Raw genomic sequence first — 20,047 nt, 5'->3', positions numbered from 1 at the left:
TGGGAGACCCTACCAGGGGCATTTAGGCCCCAGACAACATAGCCTCTGGGATCATTTGAGCACTCAAACCCCTCCACCACGTTAAGGTGACGGTTTTTTTTGTTTTCAACTGAAATAATCCCACAGTAGTTTCTAATAAAAAGTTAAGTTAAAATTTCTTTTATAAATATCAAGCAGAACTTTAAAGTATTAGCCGTGAAAATAAGCTACTCTGCCGGACAGGACACGGTAAAAAAAAAAAAAAAAAGACCTGTTCCTTCCAGGTGCCAATGTTTATTTAAACATTCATAAATATCAACTGATAGCTGTGAAAAATGTGAGTTTTGTGACGTGACAATTAGAGACAGAGGTACCCATGTGGGATTAGATGTGTTTCTAACGTCCAACCAGATGCAACAATTTCATCATATTTGTTAAACTCCTATTTTAAAAATATGATCAACATTGCTTTTACTGTACCTGTGTTAAACTGCAGATTGTGTGTTTCTGGTAGAGGAGGTTCTCATGGTCTCCAGCTAGATACTGTTGGACCTCCAGAATAGCATGACCTCTGTAAACGTTTCCTCCACTGATTTATTGGGATGGGTTCCGGCCCAGTTGTGTTTGACAGAATCTTATCTTAAAACAGTAACTTTGGTCAACAATAAAGGGTTAATAAATAAACACTTGAGTTCAAGTAAGTGATTTATGACTTCATAGTAAATTAAGTCTTTGATAAATGAAACTGAAGTTTTCACCTCAGATGAAGACCTCCATGTTCTGTAAATAACCTTTGGTCTGTGAGTGAATAGTGCTATATAATTAAGCTTGCCTTGCCTCCCCTTACCTGTAGTGTGGAACCTGAAGGTAGAAAACCAACTAATCTGCTAATTGGTTGAAAAATGACGAGGTGGAGCACTTTTACTCTTATCAGTGCGTCTGTTTAAAGCAGAAACTGATGCAGAGAAGCAGGTGAGCAAAGCTAGCCTTGAACTCCATCACATACATGCACATAAAGGCGTTTCAACAAAATCTACAGAGATCATGCTCGTACAATCTGAAGCTTTAATTTTATACATGTTATTGCAAGTACAATATTTAAAATATACCAATTCATCCATTAACTCAACAATCACACGAAGCAACATTATTTCTTTTGAAAAAACACCTGTGATGACTTCCTGTACAGAACAAAATAACTGGTGTTTCATCTGAATACCAATCTGTGCATCGAGCAACGCTACATCACGGATACTTCTTAAAAAATACAAAGAAAGAAAGAATTTACTGCAGTTACACTTTTAATAGTACGTGTCTGATAAGATTTGGTTGAAACAGGACTAGCGCTGTTTAAACTTGTTCCATTTAGCCAAAAATCACTTTTACACCTGTGATGACATCACAGTTAGTTATCATCACCTGCAGAAAGAGAGACCTTGTTACCAGTCAGCTGGGTTATGACCCGGGTGATGAGGGAGGGTTTTCCTCTTACATGCAGGGCAGGGTGTTTGCTGGTGGAAGGAGGTGCTACCTTAAACCAGGTATGAACTGTCAGAGCTCTCTGAATTCATTACATCATTAACCGTTGATAAGATTAATGTGCAGACATACAGTCCTGAACTGAAGACAAACATCTACTAGTAAACGCTCAGCCTGGATCTCCCGGTGTTCAGCAGATAACTGGCTTTACTCGTTGATTTAAGACATTTTGATTCTCCATGACAGCAGCCTGGTTATATTTTCATGAGTCACGTGGTAAAAGTGGGCTTTCAGTGTTCTGTCTGATGGATCTGAGTGGTTCCTACAGCAACATGCTCCAACCGCTTGAAATGTCACATTATACAAACCTTCTCTGATTTGGTGTTTACTACTTCAGTCTCAGCAACCATGGGATCCTTCAGAGCTGCACCACATCAACATCCACCAATTAGAAGGAAAAAACGAAGGATAAGTGAAAATATATTTGATTTGAAATGGTGAGCAGTGAAGTGAAGCGCTGTTTGGGAACGTCATTATTATTTTTTTTTAATAAGAACCCAGAATCATTTTCTCTGTGGGTTTTCAAGTCAAACTGAGCATCTGAATGAAATTCTGCTAAACAGAGAAAACGTATCCGGGTTCAGGAGATGAAGGGATTGGGTTAGGCTCTGGACATGTCTTTGTGATGAAACCTTCATCTTCAGGGAAGCTGAAGCTAACAGAGGAGTCAGTCTGCTACATCTTTGACAAGAAACACTCCTGATTTGAGTTTGTCTGAGACTGAATCATCGACTCTGTCAGGCTCTCATCTTGTAGAAAGTTGCAGTCGCTGTGTGGAGGAGCAGAGTGGAGGAGAATGTCCCTCTGTGGCTCCACATGGATGCTCCGGCCTTCATCTGATGCAGCTGCAACTGTCTCGCTGTCTCCGTACAGCTGGTTCATTCGTTTACAGAGGAATCCTTCTGTCTCTGGTGGAGACAGATCGTCTTGCCGTCCCTCTGTCCTCTCTCTGTACTTGTAGGACGCTAGTTTGAGCACTCGCTGCAGGAGGTGTCTCCTGTAGGCTCTCTGGATCAATGTTGCAGCCAACTCCTCATGTTTCCTGCGCAAGGTGTTGCTGATTGGTTCATACAGCACCTGAAAAAAAGATGAACAACCAATACAGTTACTTTTATGATACATCAATTATATTTTGAAGGTTCATTTCTCCACATAAAAAACAGGTTAGATAAGTAAAGACTATAACAGAAATGAGATTAGGATAAAACCTTTGAGGGATTGCTGGCCATGAATTTCTCCTCTATGGTGGCCTTTAGAGCATCCATTGCCTCAGATTCACCCAAAACCTGGAAATATTTAAAATATACATGCAGAGGGTTGATATGATGCCATACACATTTCAGTTTCGCAAGTTTAGTGTAGTTTCATTTCATTGTCCAAAGGTTTTCATCCACAAATCCAGACAAGCACATCACATAAAAGTTAAAAGCTTGATATGGATGACATTGAGTGAAAAGGGGTTTTTGAACCCTTCTAACTTTACAAAAAATGAAATCACATTAAGGTCATCAAAGTGTGACCTAGCGAAGCCTCCAGACCTCAGTCCTGTAGAAAATTTATGGAGGAAGCTGGAGCTTTGGGTTGCCAAGTAGCAGCAAAGAAAGCTAAATGTTTTAGAGCTTCTCTACAGAGAAAAGGACTGAAATCTCTTCTGAGATGTCTGCCGACCTGCGGACAACCGAGACATCCATCTGTCTCCAAGAGAAAAGATAATATATGTGATGTTACCTCTGCAGTGAGGGCTAGCAGGATGTCCATACAGTGGATCTTGTCTCCTGGAACTAAAGGCAGATCCATTTGTATCAGTTTGATGGTGTTGGGTTTGGGAATCCTCATGGGATCCTGTAGAGCATCACAGAGGTCTGACAGCTCACTGTGAAACACATCACATTCCAATCAGGTCAACGTGGACAGGAAGCCTTGGATCTTACGAGATCATTCACCTGCTGGGACTCACCTGTAGTGTATGAATTGCGAAGCTTGAGGGTCAAACTTCTCCCAGGTTTCATAGAACATATCAAAGTCATCCTCAGACAGTGGATCTGAGCTCTCTTCTGTGGCAACATTAAAGTTCTCCAGGATGATGGCAATGTACATGTTGACCACCACCAAAAAGGACATGATGATGTATGAGGTGAAGAAGACGATGCCCACTGCTGGGCTACCACAGTTTCCTTTGACAGGTGAGCCTGGGTTTTCAAAGTATGGATCACAGTCAGGAGGTGTGTTCATGATAGGATATAGCAGACCATCCCATCCAGCTGACGTAGTGATCATGAACATACAGATCATACTATTCCCAAAGCTCTCAAAGTTGAAGATGTCGTCAATCATGCCCTCCTTCTTCACGTAGGCAAAATTAGACATCCCAAAGATGGAGAAAATGAACATGATGAGGAAGAGGAGGAGGCCAATGTTGAAGAGGGCAGGAAGTGACATCATTAAGGCAAATAACAGCGTTCGGATTCCCTTGGCTCCCCGAATGAGACGAAGGATCCGGCCAATGCGAGCCAATCGGATCACACGGAAGAGAGTGGGAGAAACAAAATACTTCTCGATTATGTCAGCAAGAAGAAGGCCTGAGAAGAGAGAGAACAAAGGAAGAAAGAAAGTTTTTCTTTCTCTGAACTGAAGGAAAATAGTTTAGGTTGCAAACACGTCTCTCGGTTATTTAAAACCATAAAAACCATCTGATTTTTCCTCACCAATGACGGACAGTATAACCACCACAAAATCAAATATGTTCCAGCCGACATTAAAGTAGTGCTTCCGCAGAGCGATCATCTTGAGGCAGCACTCTGTGGTGAAGATGATGATGAAGACGAGGTTGACCCAGTACAGAATGGCTTCCTTCTCCTGACTCTGTTCATCTGTTTCCACCATCATTGTCACCATGTTGAGGCAGATCAACACCATAATGAGGATATCAAAAAACTGTTTGGTCACAAGGTCAAAGACTAGACCCTGAAACTTGTTCTAGACAGAAACAGACATAAAAGTGTTTAAACCCAGTCCTGCTTATATCTGTCACACCAATATTTACAAGTTGGTTTTACTAAAGTTCTACAGAAGGTCAATGAACGTACTTTAGGTCGAGGAACAGGTTTCTGAGGCTTCTTTGAGCCCAGTTTCTTCATGGCATTGTAGTATTTCTTCTGTTCTTCAGTCATAAATAAATCTGTTCCTCCGAGGTAAACACCAATACATAAATATTAAATGAACGACAGAGAAACAGAAAATAACTCATTATGGGATAATTGAGAGGAAACTTATCTTTGCTTTCTGCTGGTTGAAATTGTCGATGATGACTCCGATGAAGAGGTTGAGGGTGAAGAAGGAGCCAAAGATGATGAAGCACACAAAGTACATGTACATATACAGGTTGTCCTCGTAATATGGCTGGGACTCCACCTAAACCAGTAAGGTTTAAACCAGGTAAACAGGGACAGGAGCGATCACAATATACCAGTAACAGTTTTACCATGTTTAACATGAGTTCCAGTTCTACTAAAACTTCTGGTTATAGTATTAGTATCAATAAAACCCCAAGTTCTAGCTCCACTAGAAGTAATAATACCGGTAACTGTACCAGTACCAGAACTAGAATTTCAGACCTGTCTGGAATCCACCGCTGAATACATGATGTCCATCCAGCCTTTAAACGTGGCCTAAAGAAGACAACATCGTCAATTTTATTTTTACAAATTTAAAGTCTTGTCTGGTCAGAAACCAGTAACCCAGTATCCTGTGTTGGCCTTCTGACTGACCACTTGTAGCAGTGATAGGTAGCCCATCCCTACGTTGTCGAAGTTGATCTTGCTGTTCTTCCAGTGGACCTCGGTGAAGTTTTGCTGAATCAGCTCGAAACACTCGGTCTTATTGTTGACTTGGTCAATGTGGAACACGTCCTCTGATGTTTTGTTGAAACAGTAATAAAACTTCCCTGCAAACAGGTTCACACCCATGATGCTAAAAATGAGCCAGAAGATCAAACAGACCAGCAGCACATTGAAGATCGAGGGTATGGCACCAACCAAGGCATTAACCACCACCTGCCGGCCGACAGATGCAGCAACAGTGAGTGAAATACCGAACCAACCAAAAACAGACGGTTGTCTGTCACTCTTTAAACTGCCTGTCTTACCCTCATGCCCTCAAAGCGAGACAAGGCCCTGAGAGGCCTTAGTGCTCTCAGAGTCCTCAGAGACTTGATGGCCCCCAGCTCAGAGTATCCCAGAATGTTTGCTGTCAGTGACACCAGAGACACCTGAAAAACAACTTCTGTAGATGAGCTACACCTGTTTGAAGATTCTCAGTGAAAATATTGAGTAATTATGTAGAAGTGCCTGCAGAGAAGGATTAATCAGGTTCTTACATCTACAATGAGGAAGTCCAGCCAGCACCAAGCGTTGGTGAAGTAGGTCTTGAAACCATAGGCAACCCACTTGAGAACCATCTCCACCACAAACACGTAAGTGAAAACCTGATCTGCATATTCCAGAATTATCTTGATGACCCGGCGCTGCTCAATGTAGATGTCCTCAAAAGCCTGTTAACAATATTTCAAATAAAAACCTGGGCAACTCTTTAGTGACAGTTTCAAATATAAAGCCTGGATAAACCTCCTTCATCTCAACTATGTTATGGTTTAATATTCACAACCTCCATCTGGTAGTGACAGAGATGGATGCTAAATGGATTACATATTTAAAATGTTGTCACAGCTAGAGCCTGATTATGAAAACATATCAAAGGTGAATTTTTACCATCAGGCCCATGTTCTCAGAATGGGCAACAAACCCCATTGAAAAGCCCAGATGAGGTAAACTATTGTAATTTTTTTACCTCTACAATGTCCCCAAAATGCAGTAAAATATATTAGCTTCCCTTCATTGGCTCCCTGTTAAATCCAGAATAGAATTTAAAATTCTCCTCCTCACATATAAAGCCCTTAATGATCTAGCTCCATCATACATCAGAGATCTGATTGGTCCATATGTTCCTAACAGAGCACTTTGTTCTCAGACTGCAGGTTTACTGGTGGTTCCTAGAGTCTCTAGAAGTAGAATGGGAGGCAGATCCTTTAGTTATCAGGCTCCTCTCCTGTGGAACCAGCTCCCAGTTTTAGTCCGTGAGGCAGACACCCTGTCTACTTTTAAGGCTAGGCTTAAAACTTTCCTTTTTGATAAAGCTTATAGTTAGAGTGGCTTAGTTTATCCTGAACTATCTGTGTAGTTATGCTGCTAGAAGCTTAAGCTGCTGGAGGACATAATGACCACTTTCACTTGCTCTGCTACATTCTCACACTACTCTCCAATTTTACATTATTTGCTGTTATTTCAGCTTTGACTTTATGTTTTCTCTCTGTTTTTTGTCGTTCTAGAAACTCCATCTGGCTTGGCTCTGTGTTTTACTGGGTCAGTAAAGGCTACAATTATTCATACCACTGGCAAATTTAGGTCTATAATAATCTTAATTTTACCAACGTGTTTTTTCGGAGTGAAAATAATATTAATGGTTTGGACTGACCTAGCAAGGTTCATAGCTTGAATCTTTGGAGGGAGCTAAAGATAAGGGTGATGTCAATTTGCCCTTTAACCCTAAAGACTATGAAAATTAACAATGACTTTCATATTGCCTAAAAATGCATTGCAGTTTTCATCAGGTTATGGAGTTGGATATAGTTTTGTATTTTACTATTACTAAGTTCACGGCCATAATGTGTATGAAGTGCTGACGGCAACTGCATATTCCATCTGCAATTACCATTTTTAAGCAAACATTTAGGAAAGTCAGATTCTAATCTGCTGGAAACTGGAACACTAGGTAGAGAACCTAAATGTTTTTCTAATTTATTTAATTTTATCCATAGCTCTGCAGGCTTGGAAAATGTTCATAGCAAACTTTATACACTGCCTGGCTAAACAAAAAGTGGCCACAAAAAAAAAGGTCACACACTCTAATATTTGGTTGAACCGCCTTTAGCTTTGATTACGGAATGCATGCGCTGTGGCATTGTTTCGATAAGCTTCTACAATGTCACAAGATTTATTTCCACCCAGTGCATTAATTTTTCACCAAGATCTTGCATTGATGATGGTAGAGTCTGACCGCTGCGGAAGGCCTTCTCCAGCACATCCCAAAGACTTAAATGGGGTTAAGGTCTGGAGTCTGTGGTGGCCAAGCCATGTGTGAGAATGTACAAGCCCACAGGCTTGTATAGTAGACACAAGGCATGATGGGTGCATCACTTCACCTGTCTCTCTTCTTACCCTGATGCCCCCACCACTTTGGACCAGGGTGAATCTGGACTCATCAGACCATATGACCTTCTTCCATTGCTCCAGAGTCCAATCTTTATTCTCCCTAGCAAATTTAAGCTTTTTTCCTGGTTATCCTCACTGATTAGTGGTTTCCCAATCCCTTGAGTTCCATTTGCATTGTGTGTGAAAATGCTCTTACTTTCACTATTAAACTATTAAACTTAGCCCGGAGTTCTAAGAAATGCGAAGCAACTAATTACACCAGTTGGGGTTAAATAACTTGTTGCCAGCTGAAACATAACCGCCCATGTAGTAGTTATCCAATGGAAGGCTCGTAACTATTTGCTTAGTTAAATCCAGGTGAAGACTTTTTTTTTTTTTTTGGCCAGGCAGTGTGTTTTCAAGGTGTTGCAATCCTGATTCCAACTGAGTAGTTATACTTGGCCCGGTCTATTACCCAAAAACATTCTTCCTGAATCACGTTTAAATTCAGAATAAAAGTCACAAGCCTACAGTTACCATAACACAGTTTCTCTGTTATTTATTTATCTATCATTCTCTCTGTTCAGAAGGGGTTAATAGAGTTAAATAATCTCACCTGTGCATGTTTAGCAGCTATGTTAGTAGTCACACTGTCAGCCATGTGTGTAGTCCACAGCTATCCATGCAACCATAAGATTAGTCTGCTGAGACCCGCTTCGTCCCATTGAACCAACTGACATTTGAACAAAATAAGTCTCAAAGTAAAACCCTGAGATGTTAAAGACATCATCACAACAGTAAAAGATTAAAGGAGATTATGGTCACAATTAGTGCTAAAATTACCGTATTCATAATCTTAAACATTGATCATGTTTACCAGCGCTCCACTGCTCAGCAGGATCATGAAGATGATGAACGTCTCAAAGTAGTTGTGCTCTACGATGGTGAAGCAAGTTTTCCTGAAATTATACCAGAACTTTCCTCTGTTCTGGGACATGTCTATATCCAGCCACGGACAGCGACTGTAACACTCTGAAATAAAACCATGAGCAAATAAGTCCAAACATAGTGGTGTTCATGGGACTGAATGATGTACAGTGGCTATAAGAGGTCTACACACCCCTGTTAAAATACCAGGTTTTTGTCTTGCAACAAAACTGAGACAATGATAAATCATTTTAGAGCGTTTACTTTGTACAATTCAACTGAAAATGAAGCATGTCTGTTTGAGGGGAGAAAAGCTGCAATAAGCTGTTGGCATAACTGTGCACTACCTTAAAGAAATTCTTCGTTGAACTGCTTTTGGTTTTATTTTTGAGCCTTGAGTCCTTTTGGGTCTGATTTCCAGTAAATAAAGTACAGTTGTCCTTGTAGGAACCTGTTGACATTTGGTCATTTAAATCTTTAAGCTAAAGCCATAGTTAGGAGAGACACTGCAAAGGATCAAAATAATTTCACTGGACAAAGGTATCTCTCAGGACAAGACCATAAATAAAAACATGATGAAGTGAAGGAAGTCAACAGTAATTGGGGTAGTGTGGAACAACAGGGAGATTACTTTAACTTAATGTTTCTCTATAACTGCTGATTAAAAGGAAACTGGTCAGGGAGGCTGCCATGACCTGAACAGCAACACGTGTGACAGCAACTTAAGTTCTCCATATGTCTGGACTAAGAAGGAGGGTCAGAGACAGAAGCAGGTATATTCCAAACCAAACTTTCGGTTCTGGCTAAAGTTTCCCAGAACTAGACACAAAATGACAGCACGCCAAGAAGAACACTATACCCAGAGTGAAACATGGTGGTGGCTGCATCATGATCTGCAGTTGCTGTTTCGTTACTAAAGCTTGTATGTAATATTTAACTGGAGGCATAACTGAAACACAAGAAAACGTATTCAGTCCTCTTTATTTGCCAATTCACAACAGATTTCATCTGAAGGCACTTTACGAAGTATATTTAATTGAATCGTACAGATTCCTACTCAGGTTGATCCATTCCAATTAATCCTTACTATCAGTGCAGCCAGATTCAGTTTATTATTCAAACTGATTAAACATTTTTCTATGTAAGGAAACCCAGCAGATTGCATCCAGTCGATCACTTGCAGCAGTCATTCCTGAAAGAGCATGTAGAGACAGTCACTTGCATTAACTTTGCAGCGATCTCTCATACTGAGAATGCATGTAGCAACAATGGAGAGGAAAACTCCCTGTTAATAGGAAAAAACCTCCAGCAGAACCAGAACCAGGATCAGAGTGAGCATATGTATGCTCTGTCTTACATCCCCAGTGGGTCATGGGAAATCGCTGCTTACACTGAGCCTGGGTCTGGTGAAGGATTTTCCTCTTAAAGGGTTCTTCCTCGGTATGAGAGATTGCTGCAAACCCAACAACACAATCCAAGCGACTGTCCACTGTCTCTACATGCTCGTCCAGGAGGAATGAAGGCTGGAAGTCACTGACTGGATGCAATCTGCTGGGTTTCCTTAGATAGAAAACGTTCTAACCAAACTGAATTTGACGGCATTTTTTGATAAATGGGATCAATTGGAATGGATGTACCTGACTTAGAATCTGTCTGGATGATTGGATTAAATGGACTTCTTGAAGCGACATGTGTCATGAAATGATGCTATAAAAATGAATTCAATTAAACTGAATCAGTGTACCCACGACCTGGTTAGCCCAGTCTACAGAATAAATGGCTGCTTTGAGGGGAGCAAGCCTAGAAACTGAGGGACAAATAACAGTAGAAGTATGCCCTGAACCACAATCTGAGATATTTGGAAAACGTTTACAGGTAGAGTGAGAAAATATTTCCAAGTCAAGATGATGACAGACTTCTGAAATTAAATCACGTTGCCTCCGTTTTTTTTTTATTTGATAACATTTTCCACTGATAGATTGATGGTTTCAGGGGTTTTAATTAAAAACAGAAAAGTACTCCAGAAGTGAAAATACAGAGACTCTGGAGATTCCAGAGTTTATTACATCTGAATATTTAGTAAATTTTTTACCCATGCTGTCAGAGTTTTGAACCCTTACTGGTCTTCAGGTAAAACTTAAATGATCACATTCTACATATTAGTTTTTTTCTGTCAGTGCACTTACTTTCTGTGCAACAGTCTTCAGGAGTGTCATCTTCTTCTTCTTCCTTTGGGACTTCAGGAAGTCTCTGCACGGTGCTGCAGACCGAACCCTCATCACCCTGAGCAAAAAAAGGACTTAGCATCCACAGCATATTTATTCAGGTCCTCAAACATTTACCAAAGATTGTACTTGATGGAGCTGTTCTTCTATATTATCCTCATCCTCCTCATCATCTTCATTATCAGGAATCTCAAAGTCAGACTCGGCCTCAGCAATGGGGACCTTGAGAGATGTGATGTTTTGGTAGTAGCTGCTCAGGTTGGAAACGTCAATTCTCGGGGTTTGGACTTGTACCATTGGCTGTTCTAAAGTTATGATTGTTAGAGCTAAAGCTTCCTTCGATTTACCGCCTTCCTCGCAGGTCACAGCTGAAAAGGTTTGTTTCAAATACAAAGACAAATTTAACTCTATTAAGACCAACATACAAACATTTATACATTAAATTTCTACATTAATATCTTCTCCCACCAGTTGTGTCTGCATTCACATTGTTCTTCTTTAACACCACAGTCCAGATATGTTTGAGGAACCAGGTCTTGGTCCAGGCTATAGCCCTGCTGATCCGGTTTATCGCAATCTGGAGATTGTTTTCTCCTTCGTCTTCTGGAGCAGAAAGATTGCCACCACTGAATGAGCTCAGCAACAAGGCCAGGAACAGATTCAGGACCTAAAACAAGGTCAGGAACATATTAATTTCTTGACGCTGTTAATGAATGAACCAAACATAGATTAGGAAGAGATTTTCTGCAGAGACTTACCACCAGGTTGCCAATCACCAGCACCATCATGAAGACAATCAGACACATAGACTGCCCTGCGACCTCCATACAGTCCCACATGGTCTCAATCCACTCGCCACAAAGAACCCTGAAGATGATGAGGAAGGCATGAAAGAAGTCGTTCATGTGCCAGCGAGGAAGCTCACAGTCGGATGAAATGCGACAGACGCAATCTTGGTAGCTCTTTCCAAACAGCTGCATCCCAACGACAGCGAAGATGAAGACAATAATGGCGAGTACCAGCGTTAAGTTTCCCAGCGCTCCCACAGAGTTCCCGATAATCTTTATCAACATGTTGAGAGTCGGCCATGATTTGGCCAGCTTAAAGACTCTCATCTGGACATGAAATGGTTAGATGAACAGAGACACATGAGGACAGAGGCATACAGAACTGAGGTCACAGTTTACTGGTGAGAACGTGAAGAACGAACCAATCTGAAGGACCGCAGCACAGACAGACCCTGAACGTTAGCCAGCCCCAGCTCCACAAGACTCATGGTGACAATGATGCTGTCAAAGATGTTCCAGCCCACCTGAAACCAGGACAACAAAAGCCTGTTACCATGGAAGCAGCCACCCAATCACATCTCTGTCAATATTCCTGAGATATAATCCTGACCTGGAAGTAATGATATGGATCCATTGCCAGAAGTTTGAGAACCATCTCGGCTGTAAAGATCCCTGTAAAGACCTGGGGTCAGATTTTAGACATCAGATGGTTACTCTGCTTCTTTAATACTACCCACACCAGCTTGTTACTCTAGCCTGCTACTGAAAGCTTCAATCCCAGCCTGTTACCTCAACCTGCCACCCAAACACAACATCCCAACCTGCTACCCTGGACAACCAGCTCAACCTATTACCCACACCTGCCACCCCAAGCTAACACTTATGCCCACAACCTCAACCTGGTACCAGAAGCTGCTACTCTTACCTGACAGCCCACCTTTTACCAAAACCACTATGTGCTGTAGAAATGGGTTAAACCTGCTGAAATATTAGTGCTGATTTAATGTGGGTGAACACATTTCATTATCAAACAGACATAGAGGTGTGTGTTAACCTGGGCTTGAGCTTTAAAGTAAGATGCAACCTATGTCTTACCCAGTCATATTTTGTGAGACACAACAGCAGCTTTTAAAGGCTGTTTGTGGTTCAAAGAACATTCTTCACTCTGCTTCAAAGTTAAATAAACTGGGGTAAATGCTACACCAAAATAAAATATCAACCTCAGTTTGGACTCGAAGGCATGTAAAAAGCTTCACTGCATGGACTCTGACTCAGTTTCTCTTCTCAGTTACTGACCAGATTTCCAATGCTGAGAAGCTCCTCGAACTCCTCAGTCATTGGATAATGCTCCATGGCCATGAAGACGGTGTTGAGGACAATGCAGATGGTGATGGTGAGGTCCACAAATGGATCCATGACAATAGTATAGAGAACTTTTTTCAGCCATCTCCAACAGCTGCAACAGTTCCACTTCAGGAAGATATCAGCAAACACATACCAGCATGGAGGACATGGTCTCTGGTCGTCATCAAAGTCTGAAACACAAGGCGGCTGAGTAAGGGGGCATTTCTGATTTATTACCACAGCTGCACAACAATTCTAAAGTATTTGGTTCCCAATGTTTGAATAATTAAGCACTAATTGTTTCTTTTATGGGCTGCACGGTGGCACTGTTGCCTTGCAGCAAGAAGGTCCTGGGTTTGATTCCCGGCTGGGGTTCTTTCTGCATGGAGTTTGCATGTTCTCCCCGTGCATGCGTGGGTTCTCACCGGGTACTCCGGCTTCCTCCCACAGTCCAAAGACATGCCTGTTAGGTTAATTGGTCAATCTAAATTGCCCTTAGGTGTATGAATGAGTGTGTGCGTGGTTGTATGTGTGTTGCCCTGCGATGGACTGGCAACCTGTCCAGGGTGTACCCCGCCTCTCGCCCATAGACTGCTGGAGATAGACACCAGCTTCCCCGTGACCCACTATGGAATAAGCAGTAGAAAATGACTGACTGACTGACTGTTTCTTTTATTTTTGTGAGACTCAGTTCATTTCATCTAAGGAATATTTGCAAAAAGATTTAAATGAAATCTAAATGAATAGAGCTAGTTTTAGAGTATTTGAGGAAACTGAATCAAATTCTTGATATCTCTGTAATCCCTCATCTTTACCAAGCATGAGGTGACAATAGAGAGGAACATCTCCTTTCTTTTAACAGGAAGAAACCTCCAGCAGAGCCAGAACAAGGCTCAGTATTAGCGACCATCCAACTACATGCCAGAAACCATAAAAGCACAGATCCAGAGTGAATAAGCCCAGTATCGTCAGTGTGTTGGTGTACCGTCCATCATAGTGTGCTCCTGTTCATGGCTCTGTGATGCAGAGTCTTCTTTTTCCAAGAGTGCTGCCCTGTTGGCCAACTGCTGTAAAGCAATAAACAAACATTCAGCTTTGGCCTGAAAGGTCATGAGAGGTTTGTTTCCATCACATCGTACCTCCTCTTCTCTCTTCTTCAGCGCCTCCAGGATCTGGGCGTACTCCTCTTCTTTTTGTTTGGCCTCAGCAATGTTAGCCTCGTTCTGCTCAGCGTACGCCATGGCAACCACCGCCAGGATGAGATTAATGAGGTAGAAGGAACCAAGGAAAATGATGACCACGAAGAAGATCATGTAGGTTTTGCCTGCTGCTCGCAGTGTCTACAGACATACACACAGGTGAGAGCGAGAAAGGTGTGAGGTGATGCTGCTTAGGCTCCGTAACGTACCTCTTGCACATTATCAGTAAACACTGGTTTAATTGTTTGAGTTTATTCTGTTTCCACAGTTTGTGTTTATGAATTAAATGAAAAACTACTTTGTTTATTTTCAAATTATAATTACATTATGATCACATGAATCTTTTACTGCAGTCTGACCGAAGCAGTTCTGATGGTCCCTCATCTCACCAAACATTTCAGCTGGTCTAACCTGAGGGATCAGCAAGTACTAGCCTTGGCATTAGGAAGCAATTCGGTACTGACCAGGTGGAACAGGTTTTCCCAGTAGTCCTGGGTCATGAGTCTGAACAGCGCCAGAAACGCCCAGCTGAAAGAGTCGTAGCTGGTATAACCGTAGTTTGGGTTTCTCCCGGTCTTCAGACACATGTAGCCATCTGGACAGGTTCTGAACACACCATGATCATCATTATCACCATCAATAATCATAATGATAATAATAACATTAATGATATTAATGAAAATAGTCATGTTTATTTGAAGGTACCCTGAATCAGAGCTGTTTCCACACAGCAAAGCATCAGGTTGACCAGGTAGGTAGTAGTAATTCTCTGTGAGACACAAAAACAGACTGATGTCGGTACCTGAGCATGTGAACAATTATGATTCGAGACGTAAAATACTTTAACATCCTGCTACCTGGGTCGTTAATGTGCATGTAGTAATCATAGTCAGTGCTGTTGTTTCCATAGAGACTGATGTTGGATGCTTCCTCTGATGTGTGGTTGTTGAGTGACTGTGGTGGGATCAGTACACATTTTTGTCTAAGGTTTCCCATGAAAAGCTGAAGACCAATCAGAGCAAAGACACTGAGACAAAACACGGTCAGAATCATGACGTCACGCAGCTTCTTCACTGATTGGATGAGAGCTCCGACAATCATCTTTAAACCTGCAAAGAAAGTTACAAACCAGTTACTGCCAATGTAAACCGTCAGTGTCACGATTAGTCGTCTATCAGGACATTCAGTCATGAGAGAAAGAAGGCAACAGTGGCACAGAAAAATCTTATCTATTCATTTCTTATTTTAAAACTGGATTACTGCAATATTTTATTCTCAGGTAGACCAAAAAGTCAATAAAACACCTATAACTTAAAGGTGATGCAGTAAGAGTTCTGAAAAGAACTAAAAGATTATTTTTTGTCCTAATTTAGCTCCTCTTCATTGGCCTCCTATTTAATTTAAAATTTCTGCAGGTTTATTGGTGGTTCCTAGAGTCTCTAGAAGTAGAATGGGAGGCAGATCCTTTAGTTATCAGGCTCCTCAACTATTCATTGTCCTCTGGAAACATTCTCCCTCCTGAGCTGTGAATCTCTGCAACTCCTCCAGAGTTACCAGTTATCTAATTAATGCTCTCCTTGCCCAGGCTGTCAGTTTAGGTGGACCTCCATGTCTTGGTAGGTCTGCCGTTGGTCCATCCTCTCTCCCTGTTCAGATGATGGATTGAACAGAGCTATGGGAGATGTTCAGAGTTTGGGATGTTGTTTTAGAATCTAACCCTGCTTTAAATTTCTCCACAACGTTCTCCCTGACCTGTGTGCTATATTCCCTGTTCTTCATGAAGCTGTTTGTTCTCTAATGTTCTCATACAAACCTCTGAGGCCATCACAAAGCAGCTGCATATTAGACTCAGATTCAATTGCACACCGCTGTAATTTTACATTTTAAGGGCAGATCAAAGCTTTAGGAACGACCTGTTTCTCTTTTAGCCTAAATGTAATGTAGACTGTGGTCCGAATCTTGAACAGAAGCCAAGAAGTTATGTTTGAGCTGCCTGGAACCAATCTCTCTTCCCTTCTAAGTCCTACTGGCCCCAACAAGATCCTGAATTCTACCACCGAACATGATTCTGTGATGAAACAGACATACTGACCAGGGATTACTGTGATCGTTTTCAGGGCTCGGAGAACTCTGAAAGTCCTCAGTGCAGAAACATTTCCCAAGTCAACAAACTCTGTCAGGTATCTGTAAAACGGACACATTCTTCATCATCCTTACATTTAGCTGCAGGCTTAGTATAAGACACAGCCATGAAATACAACTGGCTGATTTCAATAAAACAGTGAGATGAAATGCAGATGAAATGTTTTCAGGCATTGTTTGGTTATTACGCCATGCTGATGACCATGAAGTCCAGCCAGTTCCACGGATCTCTCAGGAAGGTGAAGTCTCCCACACAGAATCCTCTGGACAACACTTTGATGGTTGCCTCGAGCGTGTAGATCCCTGTGAACACGTATCTGTCCAGCAATAGGAAGACATGATCTGAGACAAGAACCCAACATCTTGATCATCAATTTACATGTTCCACAGAGGTCAGAGGTCACAGTGACCTCCTGCATTCGGTTTCAGTCAGGATGAACCAATATGAAAAAATGGATCAATATTGATACCTGATACTAATAATGTTGTAATGGTCAATAACCGATAATATAAACATATTATACATATTATCCTACCCTTTCAACACCGTGAGAAATTCATCACATCGCTGACATCACTTGTCTGTTTCAGTTAAACACCCACAATCCTGCGCTGCATCACTATCTTTGTCACATGACCAAACAAGATTCTTAATATTCGCCCAGTTTTACTTATCAGACCGATACCAATATTAGTGCCAATATATTGTGCATCCCTGGTTATTAAGTGTTGGTCACAAGCAGAAAACTATGGAAACCTTTTTTTAACTCTTAAAAAAAAGAAACAATTCCACGATTTCAGTCAGAATTATTTTCTCAATTTTGATTTATTTTGTATTTCTTAATTATGACTATTATATTGTATCATAATCATGGCTTTCAAAGTTTAACTTATCACTTCTCACCTAGTTTAGACTTTGTATCTCAAAGTTACGATTTTGAAAATTGTGATAATGACTTTGTTCTTCTTAATTATAAGTTATGACAAAAAGTTGATTTTCAAAGTGTTTTTTGCTCCCGAAACAGAAAAGGGCTTCTATAAACTGAGTCTGTGTTTCAGTGTCTTCATGCTTGGTTAGTGTGTGTGTGTGTGTGTGTGTGTGTGTGTGTGTGTGTGCTCACTCCACCGTCTTGCTCCATGCTGGAGGATCACTCATGGTCATGAACACACAGTTGGTCAGGATTGTCACCATGATGAAGAGACTGAATAAAGTTTTAGTTTTAAGGAAAACAGTCAGCTGATCAGTTTTCAGATCAATGACACTTTTAGCTGAAAATTAATCTGCAGGATCTTTCAATGGGTTCTGAATGCTGATTGGTTACACTAAGTCATATGGATTTCTTGGTTCTGGCTCTATTTTAGTTTTGTTCTGGGTCTGTTGTGGGTTTGTTATTACTCTTATCTGGTTCTGTTCTGGCTCCATTACAATAATGTTCTCATTCCCTTCTGGCTTTGCTCTGGCCATTTTCTGGTTTTGGTCTGGTTCTTTTCCAGCTTTGTTTTGGGGTTGTTCTTTCTTAGTTGTGGTTCTTTTCTGCCATTATCACATGCCTACAAACCCAGATCATCTCCACCTGCAGTGATGATGAATGTTTCAAAGGTAGAGTCAGCACAGTTGTGCTCTAAACATTTTAGTTGGTGTTGTTTGTCACAAGTTTACCACCTGTTGACAGAGGTTCTTCAGTTCTGAATAGGAAATGTGCCACTGTGGGATAACCGTTATTGCAGAGGTTGGTTTTTAAAAGGACGTGACCTCCATGTTACTGCTGTCTTCCTCCAGATGATTACAGAAAACTGGGAAGGTTCAGTTTGGCTTCTATAGAAAAGCTTCAGGAACAGAGTTACATGATAAAGGATATGAATGGATGAGGATCCTGATGGAGAAGATCCTCAGAGGGTTTAAAGGACTCAGCAGGTAACAGGCAGGATCAGCATTAAACCTGTAGATGATGTTTCCTTTACTGAGTATGATGAAGGTCTGCAGAGAAACAGATGAAAAGCAGGCAAATATGGATGGAGTCAAATATGTTTTCTCAGATGCTTTATAATAATTGTTTTTTTTTTTTTTTTTTACCTTATATTACTTTTTTAATCGAAACTTTTATTTTTATAAATCAACATGATTTTTTTCCAATTTTCACTTTTGATAACATCTGAGCAGCCTCGGTCTCAGTCGGGTTGACTGACCACCATCAGTGGTCATTATCGCGGTTTTAAAAACCAAATAAAGTGAGTTTAAACTCAATATCCTGATATAAATGTCTCAGAGTCTTTAACTATCACTTCTAAACAGCTGTGGGAGGGAAAAGACCATCAAACTTTAAACTTCTTGGTCAAAGCTTTACCAGTCAGTGGATGCACTGATGTGTGTCAGAAAACCACAGAAAAGCAGAAACATTGTGAATAATGGTTCCTGTTGGAAATCCACTGAAGGAGAAGGTGGGCCAGCATCTGTTTTAAAAGCGTCAGACTGTACTGATCACTGACAACAAACAGGGGTTTCTTGTTTTAAAGTCACCTTCCTCCAGTTGAACCTGGTACATCAGCAACAATTTAACCTGACATTGACTGATTGGAAGGTTGCACTGTCACATTTTAATGAAGAGGGACACCTTCTGTGATTGGTAGAAGGGGTCCAACTCCTCCAATGGGATGTTGAGAAACTCTGGGGGTGGGTCTCCATAAATAAAGGGCAGGGGCTTCCCAGCTTCCAGATCACTTGCTGGTTTAGGAAGATTTTCCTCTGCTATCTGTAAGAGAACAACCAATCAGACCAGGGTTACGGTCTGTTACTGTCATGTAGTGATTGATTGATTTTGTAATTGACAGCTGATCAATCAGTACCTCGATCTTCTGCTCCTTTCTGCTTTGCTGCTCTCTCTCTTCAGCTTCATGCCGTCGTTGAATTTCCTCCAGTGAAGCTGGTGTTAAACGTCTAAACACCTCCGCACCAACAGGGGGCAACAGAGGTGCCATATTGACATTTTGGAGTACCACCCTTGCTTCTGTGTTGCCTAGCAACCGTCTCCTGACAAAAAGAACAAAAAAAGGCTAAAATATCTGATAATGTGCATGTTAGTGCTGTTTTCCACACAACTGAACAAACAAAAGAACACAAAATCAAAATCTAAGTTCATCAACAAAAACATAAACACAGAAAGGAAGCTTTGATTGGTCCTACAGCAGCCAATAGGAGGGCTTGCTTTCAAACAGCTGATTTACAAAACAAAAAGCCCACTGCGGTCATCTTTGTCTGAATGACAGATAACACTGCTCCAGTTTTGGTGTATAAAGTACAGTTCTAGCGGGGTCCAGTTTTAGAGTGGTAAGACAAATTCTGGTATGGTCCGTCCAGTTCTGGTGTGGCAAGTTGTGTTCTGGTGTGGTCAGGCCAGGCCTACGATGGTCAGACCAGTTCTATTGTGGTGAGGGTAAGTCTGGAGTTGTCAGTCAAGTTCAGGTTTGGTCGGTCGTGTTCTGTTAAGATCAGACCGGTTCCGATGGGCTCACTTAGCCTGCTGCTGCATTGAAAGGTGATGAACTGGTTGGAAATCAGCCTCTTATTACCTTCATCTCCAACTGAGCAATCACCACACTCCACATTTGGTCTCCATATTCAACAGTCCGTTAAGTTATGGAAGCTTCAGTTATGGGTCAGA

The 20,047-nt window shown here is 41.3% G+C and overlaps 1 protein-coding gene across 3 annotated transcripts in view; it reads right to left on the bottom strand.

The window, feature by feature from the left end:
* Positions 1–1,030: 1,030 nt before the first annotated feature.
* LOC124862619 (sodium channel protein type 4 subunit alpha B-like) overlaps positions 1,031–20,047 on the bottom strand; it is a 43,491-nt gene continuing 24,474 nt past the window's right edge. For 2 of the 3 annotated variants that reach the window (XM_047356656.1, XM_047356654.1), the window contains exons 2-31: positions 19,233–19,416; positions 19,001–19,138; positions 18,248–18,366; positions 17,510–17,599; positions 16,577–16,705; positions 16,339–16,430; positions 15,104–15,355; positions 14,952–15,015; positions 14,711–14,852; positions 14,187–14,387; positions 14,033–14,114; positions 13,000–13,238; positions 12,314–12,385; positions 12,126–12,227; positions 11,674–12,030; positions 11,384–11,582; positions 11,045–11,283; positions 10,877–10,973; positions 8,641–8,795; positions 5,894–6,067; positions 5,663–5,785; positions 5,286–5,570; positions 5,133–5,186; positions 4,792–4,929; positions 4,605–4,709; positions 4,224–4,494; positions 3,476–4,097; positions 3,247–3,391; positions 2,727–2,804; positions 1,031–2,595 (exon numbers count right to left, since the gene is read on the bottom strand). In XM_047356656.1, coding sequence (XP_047212612.1) covers positions 2,194–2,595; positions 2,727–2,804; positions 3,247–3,391; positions 3,476–4,097; positions 4,224–4,494; positions 4,605–4,709; positions 4,792–4,929; positions 5,133–5,186; positions 5,286–5,570; positions 5,663–5,785; positions 5,894–6,067; positions 8,641–8,795; positions 10,877–10,973; positions 11,045–11,283; positions 11,384–11,582; positions 11,674–12,030; positions 12,126–12,227; positions 12,314–12,385; positions 13,000–13,238; positions 14,033–14,114; positions 14,187–14,387; positions 14,711–14,852; positions 14,952–15,015; positions 15,104–15,355; positions 16,339–16,430; positions 16,577–16,705; positions 17,510–17,599; positions 18,248–18,366; positions 19,001–19,138; positions 19,233–19,364 — 5,298 coding nt within the window. In that variant the 5' untranslated portion in view covers positions 19,365–19,416 and the 3' untranslated portion in view covers positions 1,031–2,193. The remainder of the gene's footprint in view (positions 2,596–2,726; positions 2,805–3,246; positions 3,392–3,475; positions 4,098–4,223; positions 4,495–4,604; positions 4,710–4,791; positions 4,930–5,132; positions 5,187–5,285; positions 5,571–5,662; positions 5,786–5,893; positions 6,068–8,640; positions 8,796–10,876; positions 10,974–11,044; positions 11,284–11,383; positions 11,583–11,673; positions 12,031–12,125; positions 12,228–12,313; positions 12,386–12,999; positions 13,239–14,032; positions 14,115–14,186; positions 14,388–14,710; positions 14,853–14,951; positions 15,016–15,103; positions 15,356–16,338; positions 16,431–16,576; positions 16,706–17,509; positions 17,600–18,247; positions 18,367–19,000; positions 19,139–19,232; positions 19,417–20,047) is intronic. The other variant, XM_047356655.1, reaches the window with a different exon arrangement.

Source organism: Girardinichthys multiradiatus, chromosome X (genome assembly GCF_021462225.1).
Source record: "Girardinichthys multiradiatus isolate DD_20200921_A chromosome X, DD_fGirMul_XY1, whole genome shotgun sequence".
Lineage (NCBI taxonomy): Eukaryota > Metazoa > Chordata > Actinopteri > Cyprinodontiformes > Goodeidae > Girardinichthys > Girardinichthys multiradiatus.
This window is presented reverse-complemented; position numbering and strand designations above follow the sequence as displayed.